This window comes from Misgurnus anguillicaudatus, unplaced genomic scaffold, assembly GCF_027580225.2.
Source record: "Misgurnus anguillicaudatus unplaced genomic scaffold, ASM2758022v2 HiC_scaffold_29, whole genome shotgun sequence".
Lineage (NCBI taxonomy): Eukaryota > Metazoa > Chordata > Actinopteri > Cypriniformes > Cobitidae > Misgurnus > Misgurnus anguillicaudatus.
In genome coordinates, this window is record NW_027395279.1 from 656,896 (window position 1) to 678,119 (window position 21,224).

At 38.1% G+C, this 21,224-nt stretch overlaps 1 protein-coding gene across 1 annotated transcript in view; it reads left to right on the forward strand.

Moving 5' to 3' along the window:
- Nucleotides 1-19,622, forward strand: part of LOC129426233 (interferon-induced very large GTPase 1-like) — a 56,685-nt gene extending 37,063 nt beyond the window's left edge. The window contains exon 6 of the mRNA XM_073865052.1: nucleotides 13,788-19,622. Within this exon, the coding sequence (XP_073721153.1) occupies nucleotides 13,788-18,561 (4,774 nt within the window). The 3' untranslated portion in view covers nucleotides 18,562-19,622. The remainder of the gene's footprint in view (nucleotides 1-13,787) is intronic.
- The last annotated feature ends 1,602 nt before the right edge of the window (nucleotides 19,623-21,224 follow it).

Consider the following 21,224-nt stretch of genomic DNA (forward strand, 5'->3'; position numbering starts at 1 on the left):
TACATACACACGTGAGGAAGATCTTCATTTATGTCTGGACATTGAGGAAGCATTTATCGTTATCGTTACCTAAGAAGAACAATGGAGGACGCACTGGAGGAGGATATTGGAAGTAAGTAACAGTTCATTTATACTATTTATATTTGCTATCATGTAATATGCTCATGGCTTGTGCAGTTCAGCCTACGCACAGTAAGCATCAGCAGACGACACGCTTCGGATTGAAAAAGTTTTGCATTGTTTACAAACGAGGACGCGATCTCACGTAATGGCGGATTTCACTGTTGTATGCTGTACAATGTTAAACACAGTTATTCACTTATATACTTCATGGCAACTTTCAGTAAGCCTGCACTGCTGTATCTTTTAAAGGGATAGTTCGCCCAAAATGATATTAAACCCATGCTTTACTCACCCCCAAGCTGTCCGAGTTGCATATGTCCATCGTTTTTCAGACAAACACATTTTCGATATTTTAGAAAATATTTTAGATCTTTCTGTTCATTAAATGTAATGTTACGGGGTCCAGGAATAGTCCACGACCTTCAAGTCCAAAAAAGTGCGTCCATCCTTCACAAATTAAATCCAAACGGCTCCAGGATGATAAACAAAGGTCTTCTGTGGGTAATCCGTGCGGTGTTGTTGTAGAAATATCCATATTTAAAATGTTATTAACGTTATAAACTACCTTCCGGTAGCGCCGCCATCTTAGACTCAGGAGAGAGTATTAGCGTAGTGTACGCACTTTTCTTAGTGACGTATGACAAATTCGGAGGGCGGGGGGACAGAGCAGCAGCAGAGAAACTCTGTACGCTGCGTAAGCGCTCATCCTGCATGCGGATGACTCTAAGATGGCGGCGCTACCGGAAGCTAGTTTATAACGTTAATAACATTTTAAATATGGATATTTCTACAACAACACCGCACGGATTACCCACAGAAGACCTTTGTTTATCATCCTGGAGCCGTTTGGATTTAATTTGTGAAGGATGGACGCACTTTTTTGAACTTGAAGGTCGTGGACTATTGCATGGACCCCGTAACATTACATTTAATGAACAGAAAGATCTAAAATATTTTCTAAAATATCCGAAAATGTGTTTGTCTGAAAAAAGATGGACATATGCAACTCGGACAGCTTGGGGGTGAGTAAATCATGGGTTTAATATTGTTTTTGGCCGAACTATCCCTTTAAGTGTGTGCTGTAATATGATTCCATGTTTACATGCTTATTTACAAACAAGTACGCGTGACCTCCCGTAATGGCGGATATCTGTTACATGTTGTACAGTGTTAGACACAGTTGTTCACTTTCGTATCCTTCATGGCAACTTTGAGTAATGCTGCACTGCGGGATTTGCTGTAAAATGATTCCATATTGTTTACATGCAAGGCAATTCCATACATTGCGCTTTACACGCGACACCGTTTTTATGAGTGCAGCGTTACACGGAGACGCGAGCCCGCGCACATGGCCGCCATATGCAATGTGTTTTTAAAGTTCATACGCGCTTACAGAAACACGTTTAAAACAAAAGCTAGACGATAAGGGGATGGGCATCTGAAAACAGCTTTTTATATAACTAATCACTGCAGATGTTTATCTGAGATGTTCTGAATTTAGTTTGTGTACATGATAGTTTATATGAATGTACTATCAGTGATATTTACCCATCAGTTATATATGTAAGGGTATTTCTGTGGACAATTTATGCTAACAGCTGTCCATAACTCTATTACAGGTCTGCATCCCTCTCATCAGTACAGAAACTATGAAGTGGAAAAACACTTTTTGGAAATAAAGTTATATGGTAACATTAGCCACATGACCAGCTCTGTTGTTTATCAGTTTCTTATACAAGTTAAGTTTTTGAATTGAGTTTGTTTCTAAATAAACTGAAAATGTCCTACTGACCTTCATCTCTATTTTTATTATATTGTTAACTTCTTAATAAACCTCAAACAAACATGTATACATTTGTCCTCACATTCTTTACTGTAGTTCCCAACATTCCTGCCTCATTATGCAGCTCATTATGCGAGCCTTTGTTTGCTAGCTGTAAATCAATCCTTTCTCGCATACGGCCCCTCTAAACAAAAACTGTCTTACAATTTCTAAATCAATATATTGGTTTATGTGAATGAGTAAGCAGAATGATTTTCACATCATTTTAATGAGAAAACTCTTGACGATTAGATTCAGTTTAGGAAAGTCTTGTTAAAACATGTTTAGTATGGGTTTTGTGGACTTATATCAGTGACTTAAAATTTTTTAGCTTTTTTAAAAACCACGCATAAACATTTTTCTCTCAAAAATACAAACATGTACATACATGTAGCTCATATAATATTTTAGCCCAGTTTGTGCTGAACGCAGTGGTATGCGACACTTGCCATTAATATGTTTAAAGCAACTGAAAAAAGACCAAATGTAAGAGCATGTCAGAACCTCTGACAGTGTCCCAAAATGGTCGGACCCCAGAGGGTTAATGTCCTAATGATCAGCATACTTATTTGTATGTCCCACAGCTGACATGGAACGTTATTAACCTGTTCGGGAACTTCATTTTTTTTTGCTCTAACCGGTTCAGGAACGTCAGTTTTAGGGTAGAATTGAAAACCGGAAACTTTAAAATACTGCTTCTGTTCGGAACGAACCAATTGGGAAAAAACCTGTTCAAAGCCCTGGTTTGCAGACAAACTGTTCTTTATGTGCAGCCCCTATGTGGGCAACATTAATCATCAATCCCAGCTGCCGTTGCCACTTTTTCATCATCATCGGGCGGCAGTGGCCTAGTGGTTCATGTAGGTTGTCTACAAACCGGAAGGTTGGTGGTTCAATCCCCGGCTCCACTGGACCAAGTGTCGAGGTGTCCTTGAGCAAGACACCTAACCCCAGCTGCTCCCAACGAGCTGGCTGGTGCCTTGCATGGCTGACACCGCCGTCGGTGTATGAATGTGTGAGTGAATGGGTGAATGTGAGGCTAATTGTAAAGCGCTTTGGATGGCCATAGGTCTGTTAAAAGCGCTATATAAATGCAGTCCATTTACCATTTACCATCATGATTAGAAAGTTTGGTTCAGACTGTTCACTCTGCTGGATCTGCTGCCTCATGTCAAATCACAGCTAGGCTGACACAACAGTGCCCAATGTGGTGTGGTACTCTTGTGGTATTTATTGATTATTATTTTTTAATGATCATGCTTGCACATAAATTGGATTATATTGCACATTTGCCCAAAATTACAGTAGGACATAGAAAATGGAAGCACTTTGGGGGGGATCCCCTTTTACCACTTTTAAGAATATAATGTTAAAATGGTCAAAAAAAAACATTTACTAAGCTGACAACCTGGCTAGAACACATGTTGAGGGGTTAAATATTAATACTGGATAGGTTGTATGCTTGTACCAAAAAGTGTCCGACAAAGTTTTAATATCAGTTTTGGCCTCCTGACTATATCACACTTCAGGAAATATTTTTGTTTTTCTTCAGGCCTTTAAAATAAACTAACTTACTATCTAGGTAATGGTAATGGTCCAAATGTTAAAATGATTAAAAATGAAAGCATTTATTAATGTAATGTTAAAGCAACACTATGTAGTTTTTTTCCCTTTAAATAATGTCTCTAAAATTATTTCAGTGATAGAACAACTTTTAATTGGACAAATTGTACTGTTGCTGCAACCTGAGCAGCCTCCTAGCTGCTACAAGCACACTCTGAAAGTGGTGGTGGAGGGTAGAGCACACAGCCCCGCCCCTCACCCTGCCTGCAGAAGAGTGTCTGATACCAGGCACTGTTGCGCTTTTTAACCACATGGGGGAGCTGTAAGTCATTTTTACATGGAAACTACATAGTGTTGCTTTAATTTCAACATTTTCTAATACATTTACTTATTAAAATCAAAAGTTGTAGCTTAACATTATCTAGCATAAACAGCATAACAGTAAAAAAGATAAACAAGTACTTAAACAAATGTATGTTTTTTTGTTTTTTAATGTTAGTTAATACATTAACACTTATATGATAATAAGATTATAGTGCCAATGTAAAACTAAACCTCACTGAACGAAATGAGGGTTAATAACTGAGATGTTTGAAACTTTGAAAGACTTTTTAGATCATATACACGTCCAGGTTGTCCCAAGCGGCGACACTCAGTCCACAAGCAGGTGTTGGGCGGGGCCTTTTAAGTTATTTCCGGGCGCTGTGTACTCTTTATCTGCATCACCTGCCATCCACGGATCGTAGGCATTGTGCAGGCACGCCTTGAAGGGTTGGTTCCACATCATATCGGGGGCTTGGATATTTAGTGCAGCCTCCCGGGATCCCACTGTTGTGATATTGTAGACACATTTTAGTTCCTCTTTGATGGCGGCACTGATGTGGCAGCGGTATGAGTCCCACACCAGCAGCCATGGGTTGAAGTTACATTTTCCACCACAGACTTCAGCCAGTGAGCTTTGAGGTTGTCATTCATCCAGCCATTCACAGAAGTGGCGATTACTGCACTGGAGATCTGCTTCTGCATCGCCTTCCCGTCACGAATAGCCCCTTTAAAAACGGCATACGGCTTGAGTTTGGTGCCGTCCCCCTCCCCAGTGGTAAGATGGCTTTTCTCGTGTCCTGTGGTTTTTAGAGCGACACTCTTTGCTTCTCTTGTGTCAACAGTAGTGGGAGACACCATGTCAAACCAAACTGCAGTGTCGTCCATTGCAATAAAGTCCTTCTCTAAAATCTTTTAAGAACTGACCACTGTGCTTATGTAGTCAACATACGAAACAAGTTTCTCAGTTAGTAGATCTGGGTCTTTCTGGACCATGGTAGTGCGACGTCGAAATGAGAAACCATTGCAGTCTAGAATTTTTTGTAGCCAACCCCTGCTAGCCACAAACGAATCTCCTCCATCACTCATGGAATCTCCAACACTTTATTTTGTATCATTTTTCTTGATACTCGGTTGTGTTTTACACGCATGGCGTTGATCCATTCTGGTAGATTTCTTTCTAGCTCCAGGCAAACTTTTTTTCCCACATCCAGCTACACTTGCTCTGCTCTTGTCGACTAATCTTGTCAGCTCATCCTTCTGTTTCTTCCAGTATCGGATTCTCCTGGAGTTAATGTTTAAAGGTCTTGTAGCTTTTTCATCTGAGTTTTTCTCTGCATATTTTAAAACACTTTTCAAATTGTCTTTTGGCTATGCTCCACAAGTTCGTTTTCAATATATATTGTTTTCAAGGTTGTTGAAAGGTCCGTCACTACCATTAAATGACACTGATCTAATGTAGCTACTGCCATGTATGCAGCTGTGCATTGTGATGAACTTGAATGCATTTAGGCAATTACGGGGATTCACAGTCATTTTTTCCTGGCCTTAATTTGAGACCGGCCTTTATTTGTCCGTGATGACCACACCCCAGGCATGACCACACCCCGGGCCGTACCAGAGGCCCAGCGTTTATTTGAATACCAGTAATCTTATACACCCCTTAACCACTTTTATATTGGAAGATACTCCATTCATGCCTTAGCCTACTAAATATGATATGATCTATAGTGATATACAGTACCAGGTATATAGAAGCTGATATATGTAGTCTTAATTTGTGTGGTCAATCTGCATTTAACTTTTTCACCGCCAGCGTTTTTTAAAAAAGTTGCCAGCCAGCGCCAGCGTTTTTCATGATTTTCACCAAAGTTTAATGCCTTCCAGAAAATGTTCTTCTTTAAATATATAAACATACAATATACCAAATGAAAGAACAGACCCTCTGCTTTCAAAAAAAAAAAAAAAAGTTTTATCCTACCTTCAGTGGTTCTTTTGTAATCAGCTTTTGAATATGGGAAGGTTTCTGCAAAACACCACATTTTGAGCAAAAAGCAGAGATAATTCCATTTTTGTGAGAGACTTTTCATAGCGATCCCATTCAGAGCGATCTTTAAAACAGACATGGACATGCAGCCGCTTGCCATAGGGCAATACTTCTGGGTTTAAAAAGTTGCGGAAGGGTGGCCACCTGGTGGATAATAGCGGTATTGCGGAAAGACGGAAGCGTTTTCTCTTGATTGACGAGATATCTCGTCAATGGCGGCGAAAGAGTTAAAAGGGTTTTTAATCCAGCTAAATCAAGTAAAACTACTCTAAATCAAGTACTTTAAGCATGCCAAATTGTCAATTTTAATCTAAATATATTTTTCCCAACAACAAAATTGTGGCGAGTGAAAATGGTGAGTGGCTAGAAACTTGAGCAAAAAAAGTTAATGTCAAGCCCTGATAACTTAGAAATTTGATTGTGACATAACACATACTTACAGTGTCTTTGAAAGAAGGACATTTTCTGGCTTTTTCTAGGGTGCATTTAACAGGTCCCAAAAAGAGCAAAAGTGCAAAGAAAAATTGAGATTTGTGTTTGGCTGAATATTAGTTCACTCAAATCTGAAGGCTTGTTCAACTTCACCGACTAAGGATTTACATATTCAAATTAGAATTGTCAAATGTTGCATAAACTTGACTGAAAGTGGAATCATCTATGTATGTGTGCATGGTATGATGCTTATGCACGTGGCTGCCCTGCTTCCATAGCCTCGAACACCTCTGGGGTGGGGGAAGCTTATAGGGCGGAGCGCCTTGCACTGCTGTTCTCTCTCTGCAGTGCGTGTGTATCTCCGGCAATTCTCTTCCCTTAACTTTTTCCTTGAGGAGCGAAGCAATATATCCACATAAATGTCAGCCGGAACATGTGTAAGGGACGTGGCCTACACACGCAATACTCTACAGCGATGATTCACAAAGTATAACAATCACAAAGTATACAATCACAAAGTAAACAGAAAGAATCTGAGGATATGCCTAAAGACGGTCCATATATAACATCAGCTTCTGACGCAATGTCAAGAGACTGTTCTCGAAAGGAAACAGAAATTATGCCAAATGTCTTTCTTTCAAAATCCCAGACGGCAATTTTAAGTGCTTTAATTGTGTGGCATGCAATTACATGCTCACTGAAAAAACTTTTACTCATCCAAAATCAAACAGGACGTTCAGAGTGAAAGGCAGAATCACTTGTTTAACTTCCTTCGTGGTGTATTTACTGACATGCCCATGTGGGTTATTGTATGTGGGCAAAACTAAACGCCAATTGAAAACCAGAATTTGTGTACATAAGTGTAACATTAGGAAGAATGATGAAAGGTCCCCAGTAGCAAGACACTTTAACAGCGCAGGACATGATGCTAACACACTTAGGTTTATGGGTTTAGAAACAGTTAGTCGGCTTATTAGAGGAGGAGATCGTGAGAACTGCCTTCTACAGAGGGAGGCGTGGTATATTTTTAATTTGAATACATGCACACCTAATGGCATGAACGAAGAATTGTCATTGACTTGTTTCTTGTAAAAAATTGTTATTGGTTCATTTGATCTGAGTAACTTTGGTGTATTTATGTTGTAGTTCTGTGTACAATGTGTTAGAAAACAAAAAATGATGATTGTTTTAATTGAATGATTGAATGAATGGGATGACACTACATTATCATTGGTCGATTGTGTGGGTGTATGGAAGGGTAGGAATATATGAATGAGTTTGGAATGTTCATTCACTTAAGCACACCGAGGAAGGCGCAAAGCCGAAACGCGTCTGTGCCAATAAAAATACGTTTTATATGCAAAGTGCGGCCCTTTTCTTTGTTCTTTGCATTTTGGGACACTGTCAGAGGTTCTGACATGCTCTTACATGGTCTTTTTTCAGTTCCTTTAAAACATAATAATGGCAAGTGTCTCATACCACTGTGTTCAGCACAAACTGGGCTAAAATATTATATGAGCTACATGTATGTACATGTTTGTATTTTTGAGAGAAAAAGGTTAATGCGTGGTTTTTAAAAAAGCTAAAATTTTAAGTCACTGATATAAGTCCACTAAACCCATACTAAACATGTTTTAACAAGACTTTCCTAAACAGAATCTAGTAGTTTAGAGTTTTTTCTTTAAAATGATGTGACAACATCCTGCCTACTCATTCACATAAACCAATATTTTGATTTAGAAATTGTAAGACACTTTTTGTTTAGAGGGGGCGTATGTGAGAAGGATTGATTGACAGCTAGCAAACAAAGGCTCGCATAATGAGCTGCATAATGAGGCAGGAGGGAACTACAGTAAAGAATGTGAGGACAAATGTATACATGTTTGTTTGAGGTTTATTAAGAAGTTAACAATATAATCAAATTAGAAATGAAGGTCAGTAGGACATTACCAGTTTATTTGAAAACTAACCCTATTTAAAAAACTTAACTTAAGAAACTGATAAACAACAGAGCTGTAAACTTCATGTGGCTCATGTTACCATATAACTTTATGCACAAAAAGTGTTAATATGTTTTTCCACTTCATAGTTTTGTACTGATGAGAGGGATGCAGACCTGTAAGAGAGTTATGAACAGCTGTTAGCATAAATTGTCCACAGAAATACCCTTACATACATAACCGATGGGTAAATGATAGCACTACATTCAGATAAACTATCATAAACTAAATTAGTATCTCAGATAAACATCTGCAATGATTAGTTATATAAAAAGCTGTTTTCAGATGACTGTTTTCAGATGCCCATCCCCTTATCGTCTAGCTTCTTTTTTAAACGCGTTTCTGTAAGCAAGTATGAACTTTAAAAACACATTGCACGTGGCGTCCGTGTGCGCGAGCTCGCGTCTCCGTGTAAACAACGCGGAGCTCATAATAAAACAGTGTCGCGTGTAAAGCACAATGTATGGAATGCGTTGCATGTAAACAATAACATATTACAGCAGATCCCCCAGTGCAGCATTAGTCAAAGTTGCCATGAATGATACGAAAGCGAATTAGTGTCTAACACTGTACAGCATGTAACAATGAAATCCGCCCTTACGTGATCACACGTACTCGTTTGTAAACAATGCGAAAGTTTTTCAATCCGAAGCGTGCAGTCTGGTAAGGTTGCTTATGTAGGCTGAACTGCACAAGCCATAACATATTACATGATACCAAATATAAATGAAGACAAATGTTTCTTCAGGAATATATCTTCCTCCATTGCTGCGTCTTCCATTGTTCTTTTTCTTAGGTAACGTTAAAGATAAACGCTTCTCTTCCTCAATGTCCAGACATAATGTTAAATGAAGATATTCCTCACGTGTGTGTATAAAGTTTATTAAATTCAATTCAATTCAATTCAATTCAATTTTATTTATATAGGGCTTTTCACAAGTGTTAATTGTTGCAAAGCAGCTTTACATGAGAAGATGTAGAGGAGAACACAGAAAATCAATAGATAATATAAGAAGTAGAGAAAGCGGTTAAACCGTACAAGCGAGCATATTAATAATGTAACGTATACAGTAAAGTGCTAAGTTAAGCCAAAGTTGGCTGACTCTCCCTGGGACTAAAAACCCTCTAGGAAAAAAAACCAATGGGAAAAAGTCCTAGAAGGACAAAAACCCTTGGGAGGAATTAATATATATTTATATATATATAGAAACGGTAGGGATAGGAGGCGGGTAAGCGAATTAAACTGGTTTAGCCGGTGGTCGTTGGTCGGGCATCGGCTGGTCATCACGTTGAAGGACAGCCAGTGGATCAGTGATGCAATGATCTTCACAGCAACCGGAACTGGGTCTGTTTGTCTCATGGTCCTCGTGGTCGAGGACGAGACAGGGAGAGAAAAACAGAATTCTAATAGCGTAGGGGCCGTTCGCATGCAATGCAAGTGTCAAACATTATAGTGGTTCAAGTCAGCTCGGTTCCAGACAGGCTAACTATTGCGGCAATAGTATATTACCCATATGAGGTATGTTAGTGCTTTGTTCTAGACAAACTAACTACTGCGGGAAAAGTACATTTACTGGACATTTTATGTGAATGCTTTGTTAAAGGCGGAGTCCACGATGTTTGAAAAACGCTTTGGAAAAGAAGACGGGCCGACTACCAAAACACACTTATAGCCAATCAAATCAAATCAAATGCCGGGTTGCGTATGTGTGGGGCGGGTCTATCAACAGAAGGTCCAGATTTTATTGGGGTAGGGGCGTGTTTGTTTAGATGATTTCAAATATCAACATTTGCTTTCAAACATCATGGACTCCGCCTTTAAAGAAGAATGTCTTAAGTTTAGATTTAAATTGATCGACTGTGTCTGATACTCGAACATTATTTGGTAAATCATTCCAGACCTTAGGGGCTAAGTAGGAAAAGGATCTACCACCTTTAGACACTTTTGATATTCTAGGGATAATTAAGTGACCAGAATTTTGTGAGCGCAGTTTACGTGATGGATTGTATTCTGATAGTAGTTCTTTAATATACGAGGGCGCTAGGCCATTTAAGGCTTTGTAGGTGATTAGTAATATTTTAAATTGTATGCGATATTTAACTGGTAGCCAGTGTAAAGATGCCAGAATTGGACTGATGTGGTCATACTTTTTAGATTGAGTAAGCACTCTTGCGGCGGCGTTTTGAACCAGCTGTAGCTTGTTTACCTGATTTGCATGGCATCCCCCGAGTAACGAGTTACAATAGTCTATTCTAGAGGTCATAAAAGCATGTATAAGCTTTTCTGCGTCTGATGCTGACAGCATATGCCGTATTTTTGAGATATTTCTAAGATGGAAGAATGCTGTGCGGCAGATGTTGGCGATATGACTATCAAAAGATAGATTGCTGTCGAACATTACGCCTAAATTCTTAACCGTGGAAGATGGCACCACCGTGCAGCCATCTATGGGCAACTTGTAATCTGACATATTATGTTTGTAGCGATTCGGTTCAATAATAAGTATCTCTGTCTTATTGGAGTTTAGCATAAGAAAGTTTTGTGCCATCCAGTCCCTAATATCACTAATGCAGTCTGTTAGCTTAGAAAACTGGTGGGTTTCGCTAGGATGCGACGAGATGTAAAGCTGGGTATCATCCGCATAGCAGTGAAAACTTATGTTATGTTTCCTGATAATGTCTCCTAGAGGTAACATATATAACGAGAATAGGATAGGGCCTAGAACTGATCCCTGAGGTATGCCGTATTTAACGGGGGAGTGATATGACTCTTCCTCATTTACATAAACAAAGTGATATCGATTGGTTAGATACGATCTGAACCAGGCTAACGCCTGACCACTGATACCAACATAGTTTTCTAGTCTATTGAGTAAGATTGTGTGATCTATTGTGTCAAAGGCTGCACTAAGGTCTAGTAATATAAGGATTGAGATTTCACCACGATCGGATGTTAATAGGAGGTCATTTGTAACTCTAAGCAGCGCTGTCTCTGTGCTATGGTGGGGCCTGAATCCTGATTGGAACTTTTCATATGTATTATTATTTTCTACGATTGTGCGTAGCTGGCTTGCCACTACTTTTTCTAATATTTTAGAAAGAAAATGTAGATTTGAGATTGGTCTAAAGTTATTAAGATCTCCCTGGTCAAGGTTTTGTTTTTTAATGAGCGGTCTAATAACTGCTTGTTTGAAAACTGTTGGAACGTATCCTAATTCTAGAGATGAGTTAAAGATATTAAGTACCGTGTCTGACACTACATGAAATACCTCTTTTAGTAATTTTGTGGGAACGGGGTCTAATATACAGGACGATGATTTGGATGATGTTACTAGTTTAGAGAGCTCTTCTACTGTAGTAGGATTAAATGACTCAAGATGTTCGTTTGGTAATCTAGTGGAAAATGTACTATTGGGTAGAGTGGTGGCTGCTTGCGTAGTTTCAATGTTTTCCCTAATAAACATAATTTTGTTAGTAAAGAAGTTCATGAAGTCATCACTATTGTGTTGGAGTTTACTATTGGTTTCTGTTTGTTCTTTGTTTCTAGTCAGTTTCGCAACTGTGCTAAATAGAAAACGAGGGTTGTTATGATTTTCTTTAATAAGCGTACTGAGATAGGTAGATCTGGCAGTTTTAATAGCCTGTCTGTAGTGTTGAACACTCTCTTTCCATGCTGAACGCCATACCTCTAACTTTGTGCTTCTATAATTTCTTTCCATTTTTCTAGCTACTTTTTTAAGTGCTGCAGTATGATGGTCATACCATGGAGCTGGCGGTTTTTCTTTGATTCTCTTTTTTCGAATGGGAGCAACGGCATCCAACGTGCTAGAGCAGACGTTGTTCAGGTTTTCTATTATAATATCTAGATCTTCACGGTTATCTGCTACATGTTTCATTTGAGACAGGTCTGGAAGAGTGCTAATAAAGCTATCTTTAGTGGTGAAAATTATTGTTCTGGCTAATCTGTAGCATGTTGTAGACTGAGCGGTCCTATCTAGAAGTATTGTGTATGACAGAAGGCAATGGTCTGAAACGGCATCGCTCTGGGGTGATATTTCGATGTCATTAATATTGAGTCCGAGTGACAGAATTAAGTCTAGTGTGTGATTACGAGTATGCGTGGGCCCTGACATGTTTTGTTTAATGCCGAGAGAATTAGTCCAAACATGCGGTAAAGTCTTTAAATCTGATAAAACTTTACGCTTTGTTTATTATTGTTGGAACTGCTGTCTCTTCATTACCATGTCAACAGCGTGTGGGCGTGAACGAATTAGAGATAATGAGCTCAGCCAGGAAAAACGGTACTCTCTTTACTTCAATGCAGATTATATAAACAGGAAATATTTGTTTTTGATTATAATTAGCTTGTCTAAAAGTAGACATTTCAGGCTTTCTTTGGATATATGTATCATGTTTGTGTGACGAGTATTCACGGAGTTTCAACCAATTTCTGTAACGTGATTTGAGAGACAGCTGGTGGAGACAGAAATGTTTGAATGCGCACCCTGTTTATTTTCTTTATTTGACAAAAACATAAAGATCTCTTGTTATTGTGAATGTACACTAATTAAAGAAGACCCTTCAGAGTTTCAAATGATGTCAAACACGTAAGTGTTTGATTATTAATGATGGAGTATTTTAAATTGATTCTGCTATGATAAGGAGAAAACACGTCAAAACGCGTCCCCGCGTTTTTGGACCCCTGGGGGTTAAGATTACACAAGGAGTCTTTTGATGTTGTAATCACCTCCCAGCACTCCTGTACTTCTTTGTCATCATTACCTTTTAAAATACATTTGTACCCCCCCCCCCCCCTTGCACTGTAGTATTTCAGAAACTCTTTATTTCTGTCTTTCTTTAACTGTACTTATAAATAACTTATAAATTCGTCCATCATATAATGCAAAGGCAGAAACAGCACGTGTTTTGAGGATTGCTCTGAATTTGATATCTCTCAGAAGTCTTTCACAAAAATGCAATCTCAGCTTTTTGCTCAAAACTTGGTGTTTTTGAAAAAAACTACCCATATTTGAGAGGTGATAAAAGAGAACAAATGAAGATAGGATGAAAAAAACTTTGTTTGAAAGCAGAGGGTCTGTTCTTTCATGTGATATATTGTATGTTTATATATTTAAAGAAGAACATTTTTTTGAAGGCATTCAACTTTTGTGAAAATCATGAAAAAATGCTGGTGGGGAAGGAAAGTAAAAACAAATGTATAATAAACATTCTGTTTATATTTTAAGTATATTTTGGTTCATTTAATACTATGTCTTTTTGACCTGGGTAGATTTGGTCCCCTTAGGTTCTCGGTTAAAAAAAAAACGCAAGCAGAGCAGAATTTTTTGGTCCCAACCAAAAGAACCAACAGAACCCCAATCTACAAATGTAAACACACACCATAAAAAGAAGCTGAAGCATTAAGTAGGCCTATTAGACAAAGTCTCTGCAACTTAAAAATACCAATTTTATTTTACAGGAAACAGCAAAAGGATGTTGAACAAAATATGGCCCAAGTCTTCAACACAAAGAGGAAGCAAATGAGAAAACAAATGCACAATCTATTTATCAGGCATTATCTTAAAGAAAACTTCCACAACAAGCTGAGAGCTGCAGATGTTCTTCAGATATCTGAACATTCATTAGAGTCTCATGAGTCTTGTGATGAAAAAGAGCTGGTCCAGAATTATCTACAGAAACTACTGATGATGAACTACAGAGCAAGATACATTGATATTAATGAGACCAATGAACATCACACACCACAAACAGAAAATGACAAATCTGGAGATGTTGGGGATTTTTTTAAAGAAGTGTCTTTTTCTAATAATTTGATAAGTAAAGACCCAGTTCACCTAATGGATGTTCAGATGGCTGTGTTTCATTGTGCTGATAGTTTCCTAAAGCAGCTGATGGTCACTAAACTCTCACAGTGTCAGTTTGCTCTTCCTCTTCTTGTTCCTCATCCATTCACACAACAGATTGAGTTTCCTCTCTGGACATTCAGACAAATCAACAAGAGCTGGAAGATGAGAAATACTAACAATGAAATCATCAGTAAAGAAGAGCCAGTCTACAAAGCAGAAACTCCAATGGTGTCGTTCTTCAGGTTTGGTTCTGTGTCTTCATCCAAGTCTCAGCTGATGAACAATCTGATCAATGAGAAACACAACACGTTCTTCCACAGAAACTGTCCAGGCAGCAGCAGAACCAGACTACTGATGGATGGAGTGGTGGAGATTGCCTGGTTCTGCCCATCTGGAAAAGACACAGATAAATTTACTGGCTGTGTTGCCTTCTGTAATCTTCATGGTGATGCTGGAGTCAATGAGAAACAACTGCAGATTCTGACTGAAATGTCTTCAGTAAATGTTTTTCTTCTGTCACAGATTGATAAAAATGACAAAAACGCAACAAAGATTCAAAACCTGTATAGAGACAAAAAGCCACTTATTTGCCTCTTTACTGAGGATGAATCTGCTCTCACTGAGACACGGAAAGCAAAATTTAAAATTGGTTTAAAAGACAGAAATCTGTCAGATGTATCTAAAGAACTCAGAAAAACTTTAAATAAGTGTCTCTCAACTTCAGCATCAGCTTCCATGTTCAGACTTGAAGATTTGTCCAAACACTCAGATATCAGAGTAGATGAGGAAGATGATGAAAACTGCAGGAGAGGAAGAGAAGCAGCACAGCAGATGATGAGTTTACTGAAGAAAAAAAATCTGAGAGAAATCAAAGAATCATTTCTGCCCTGTCAGGGTGAACTCTGGCATCAGTGGTGTCAGAAGAACAAAGAATTTCATCGACCTCAAGAGAATGACATAGAACAAGAAATAAGTAAAAAACAAACAGAAATGAAGAAAATTCGTGAACAGCAACATGAACTTCACATGAGTGAGATTATAAGGTTATTTATTAAACAAATGGACTCACGCAATGTAAATGTGAATACATATTTTCTCAAATGGCTTAAAATCCTCCTGGATGAATTTACTTCAGCTGATCTTTCTGCGCTACATCACAGATATAATGAAAAGTGGTCAGAAGTCTTAAAACTAAAAGAAAGAGAAAAATCTGAACAATTCAGAGCCAAACAAATCGAACTTGAGCAAATATCTGAAGAACTTCAAGCAGCAACCTTTGGTTTAGAGCACATCATGAGAGAGATCGGTCAGATCTATGAATCATGTTCATTTGTGAAGAAGAATAAGACAGACCTACAGTTTGACTTCTCTTCTCTCCCAAATCTTACAGCCGAGATGATGATCTGTGGATTTCCACTGGAGCTGATGGATGGAGATGCTGCTCATGTTCCTCTGATCTGGATCACTGCTGTTCTAGATGAACTCGTACAGAAACTGGGAGACCAGAAAGTCTTTGTGCTGTCAGTTTTAGGACTTCAGAGCTCTGGGAAATCCACCATGCTGAATGCCATGTTTGGACTTCAGTTTGCAGTCAGTGCTGGACGATGCACCAGAGGAGCTTACATGCAGCTGATCAGAGTATCAGAGGAGATGAAAGATCAGATGAAGTTTGATTATATTCTGGTTGTTGATACTGAAGGTCTTCGGGCTCTTGAACTGGCCGGAAGATCCACAAGACATCATGACAATGAATTGGCCACATTTGTTGTGGGTCTTGGTAATCTGACATTGATCAACATCTTTGGAGAAAACCCAGCTGAGATGCAGGATATTCTTCAGATTGTTGTTCAGGCCTTTCTGAGGATGAAAGAGGTCAAACTGAATCCCAGCTGTATGTTTGTACATCAGAACGTTTCAGACGTCACAGCTGGAGAGAAAAACATGGAGGGAAGGAGACGACTACAAGAGACACTGGATAAAATGACAAAACTTGCCGCCAAAGAGGAAGACTCTGATGCAGAATGTTTCAGTGATGTCATTAATTTTGATGTACAGAATGATGTGAAGTATTTTTCTCAGCTGTGGGAAGGAAGCCCACCAATGGCACCACCAAACCCAAACTACTGTGAGAATATTCAAGAACTAAAGAAAATTATTATTTCACAAGCCTCAAAATCAAATGGAATGAGGCTGACACACATGCGTGAGCGAATTCAAGATCTCTGGGAGGCTTTACTGAATGAACGATTTGTGTTCAGCTTCAGAAATTCTCTGGAAATTTCAGTATTCAGGAGACTGGAGACAGAATACAGCAAGTGGACCTGGACTCTTCGCAGTGCCATGATGGAAATTGGGAACAAACTACACAACCAAATAGAAAATGAAGCAATTAATAATGAGATTGAGGAACAAGATGTTCAGGGAGAACTGAAGGAGAAAAGTGAAGAAGTTAAAAGCTCAATGTCAGATTTCTTTGAGAGAGACTCAGATAAAGCTATACTGATTCAGTGGAAAACATCATTTGAAATAAAAATCAAAGACCTTGAGGAGAATGTTGTGAGAGAAACAAAGAAGAAATTAAATGAGATTCTTCAGCAGCGAGAGCTAAAGAAAATGATTGATGCTCAGAGAACACAACATGAAAACACTCTCTTAGAAAAGAGCAAAAAACTTGCATTAAAACTCAAAGACAAAAATAATGGAGAAATACTGAAGAGAGAGTTTGATTCGTTTTGGGAAAAGTGTGTTAAGAAGATCATAAGAGATACTCCACCAATTAAAGACATCAACATACTGAGAGATGTGAAAACAGTCTTGAGTGATATCTACAAAAGTGTCCATGTAGAACATAGAAATGAGAACTACTGCATTCTCCATGTTAAAAACTATTTAAATTATGTAATGGTAAAGAAATCACCCATAAAAAAATCCAGTGGAATTACAGGACAGGTTCAAAATGTGTACAAAGCTGCAAAAGAGAAGCTTGGTATCATTCTTTCTCAAGATGATGAAACACAAATAACAAACTTGATCACAGATGTTGTCCAGCAAACAGACACAATGATCAATACATTTAACATTTCAAAGATGGGCTACAACATCAGCTACATTCAACAACTCACAGATTACATTAAGAAAAGAATAACAGAACATGAAGAAGAGTCAGTGAATTATGTGTTCAGGAATGAATTATTCTTGGATTTGGTATTTTCTATATTTAAGAGAGCAGAAAAGACATTCAATGACCAGCACAGAATGTTTAGAGAAGCTAATGATCCTGTTCTCTATCTGAAGAAGAAGAGGAATGAATACTATAATATTTTCCAGAAATACTGCAGAGGAGCAACATCAACTGCTATTTTTGGTGAGATCATCTGTCAGAAACTGAAGAGACCCATTGAACAGAGTCTCTATAAACAGACTGCCAGAGATTTAGCAGATAAAATCAGATCAAACTGTCCATCACTGAATGGAAACAAATCAAATCTGGAGAAACACATCCTGAAGAAACTGGCAGAAGAAGAGAACTTTTCTGCATTCAATGACTACATTAATTATCCCAAAGAACATTTCAAGGATTTCATCATTGGCGAAGTCAGTCAGTATATCAGAGATCAGTTCAGTATCAAAGTTCAACCCAAGATGAATCAGAACATTGAAGTCCTCCAAAAGAAGATCCTGACAGCAGCTCATGAATCTACTGAAGATGTTCAAGTGAACAGTGGAGATGTTGATTTGTGGTTGAAGTTTTTCACACAGAAGCTCTCAGATGTTCTGATATTCTCTGTGAAGGACTTCAGTGGAGTCAAACATGATGATGTTGATGACTATAAACTCCTAGAAGAGGTGATAAAAACAGAACTTCCATCTCTAATAACTGAAATAAACAGAGACTTCAGCACAGATACATTTGATAAAAAACTGGATCTCAACAACAGACCAGATCAGATTCTGATTGATCACTTATGTCGGTGCTGCTGGGTTCAGTGTCCGTTCTGTAAAGCCACCTGCACCAACACAATAGAAAACCATGATGAAGATCACAGTGTTGCTTTCCATAGAGTGAATGGAATTAATGGATTTTACTATGATAAAACACAGAATCTCTGTACAGATGTTTGCTCAGCTGTAGTGTCAAGTTCTAAACGTTTTAAATCATCTGATAAGTGGATTCCATTTAAAAATTACAGAAAAGCTGGAGGAGTTTATGCGGAGTGGAGAATCACCCCCGACTTCTCATTGCTGCCCTACTGGAAGTGGTTTGTGTGTGGATTCCAGAAAGACCTGGAAAAGTGCCATGGGAAAACATTCCAGGACCAGATTCTAGATGAATGGAAAAAATACACAAAAGAGGATGCAATTGAGAGTTTAGATAAATACTTCTGAATGTGTTGTGATATATGATCTGAATTTCTTTAATCAGGAGGATCTTGATCATATTTTTACAGTTACACTTTAAATTCTGCTGGGTTATAAATATAACTATGCTGGGTCAGGCTTGCCGCCATAGTCGGTGAAGCGGTGATAACCGGTGCTTCAGCCTCTCACTGGTTAGAACACTTGCCCACCGTGACACTGATATTTTCGTGTAATTAAATCATTTAGTTTCGTTAGAGAGAGCAAACACACTAAGAACTGAATGTGTCTGCTGCCTGAATTCAGCGGAGCTGAACGCGCGTCACATCACAGAGCAGCAGGTGTCAGATTTCATTTATTCCTGAGTGTGCGAGGCAGGCTGACTGAACAGACAATGGCAGAAGCCGCGTGCTTACTCGTTTTTGTTATAATATACATATATGATGTTTAATATAAGCGAGATCGTTTTGTTGTTGTGTTTTTCATCAAGAAAAATAATAAACCCATCATTCAAGCAGTGCTTTATGGAGAAGTAGCCGGTTGCTCTGCTTGGGACTGGCGGGTTCTGTGAGAATTACCAGCGCGCATTGACTCAAGCACTTAATTAAACCAGCTGTTGGACTCACATTGCTCGCAAATGTATACGCGATTTAACGCAGCGTACGCAAACGCTGCATTTAAACAGTTGCGTAATTCAAAAGTGAAAGTAAAATGTGCACGTCTGCAATCACATTTATAAGCCCAATTTTGACGCACCGATTAACTGGTGGGAAAATTCTGTCATCGCGGCAAACCTATGCTGGGTTGTTGTTAACCCAACCATGAGTTCAAACAACCCAGCATACACTGTAAAAAAATTCACTAGAAATTACAATGTTATTGCAGCTGGGTTGCCGGTAATTTACAGTAGATTTAAATTTATGTTATTTACTGGCAAGAGTTTGTTCAAAATTAAATACATTTTAAATATGAACAAGTCTTTATCTTTACAGAATAAAACTATACAATAACAGCCTGGGAACCAGAAATCATCATCAACCTTTTTCTGTTTTTGTTTTTTGCTTCAGATTTTGTTTCCCAGAATGTTTTGATTGATGCTGTTTTTTTTTTTTTTACTCTGTAAAGACAAAGACTTGTAAATGTTTAATTTTCATTTAACTTTGAACAAAATGTTGCCAGTAAATAACATTTAAATCTACGTAAGTTACCGGTAACCCAGCTGCAATTTCTACGGAATTTTTTTACAGTGTAGGAATTAAAATTTAGGCATTTAGCAGACACTTTTATCCACAGCGACTTACAAAGATACAGTAAGGAAACAATCAAGCGGGATGGGATGTAGACATGCAGGAAAGTATGCTGGTGAAGTGCCAGTGAAAGTTCTGTAAGTGAGCACATGCTAAAAGGAGCTAACAAACACAAACAGAGCCAAACTATAACACTTAAAAGTAAATGAACAAGTATATTAAAGCAAGCAAGTTTTCTTAAATCACAACAGATACTAGTCTAGGCAATAGAAAAACAAGGTATATAGCAAACTCGTGTACTATTGTGTTCCATTGAGTTGCTTTCTCCATTTATTTATAATCCAACATGTGTTTTGTCCAATATTTATCCAGCATTGGGTTAAAAATAATCCAGCAAAATGTACGTTTCTTTAAAGTTTTCAGCATGCTCCTCTAAAAACTCACTGAAAAAAAAAAGGTTTTAAGATGTTTTCAAATGTTGTTAGCATCTATCTATATCTAAAAGCATGTGTACAATTTCTTTTATTTTTCATATATCCAGTAAATTTGGAGTGAGGGTTACATTTTTATCTGTAGGAGGAAATAATGGATTCAATAATATGTTAGTAAAATTATCAGAAATGTTTCTGTCTTGTAGGATAGAGGAGCAGATATTAAACTGTCTACTGTGTTGGTGATTAGGGAGACTGTCCTCCAAAAAATAACGACCTCATAAGTCGTTTGTGCAAGCACCTTATTACGACGTAGTGTCCTCTAGCGACAGTAGCTTATAAATACTGTACAACATGTTGTTACGTTTTAAGTTTTTTTGCCTTATACATCAGATTAGACACATTTAAATTTATGAATTTGTAAATTTAACCGCACCCTCAACCTTACAGTAAACCCAACCACTTCTCAAGCATATAAACACAACACGCAAGTAAAATTACAGTCAGGTATTTATTGCATAAAACAAAGTTTAAAAGTATTACAAACCATTTGCATTGCAAACTTTGCAAACTGAAGCCATACAATTATGAAAAACACTCAAAACACAGTCAGCTCTCATTCAAACATAAACCACCATGACATAGTCGGTCACAAGAGCCAATAGCGCATCATATTCTTAGCTAACGTAATGATGCAATCGGTCACAAGACACACGAAAGCTAATGCCTTTTCACAATCATGGCAGTTATTGAATCAGTCTACACCGAATCTGATACTTACCGCGGATTGTCATCATTTTTGCATCTTTTCTTCAAATAAATTGATCGTTTGACCTTGGTACACTTGGTCAGGGCTCAATGCAAATAATTTTTTTATACTGGCAGCTTGGGCCAGTGGTTCAGGTTTTCACTTGCCCTGCCAAAAATGTCACTGGCCCCAATAAAAAAAAGTCAGTGTCACATATTTAAAAATAATAATATAAAAGTCAAATATAATTGTATACAAATACAACAG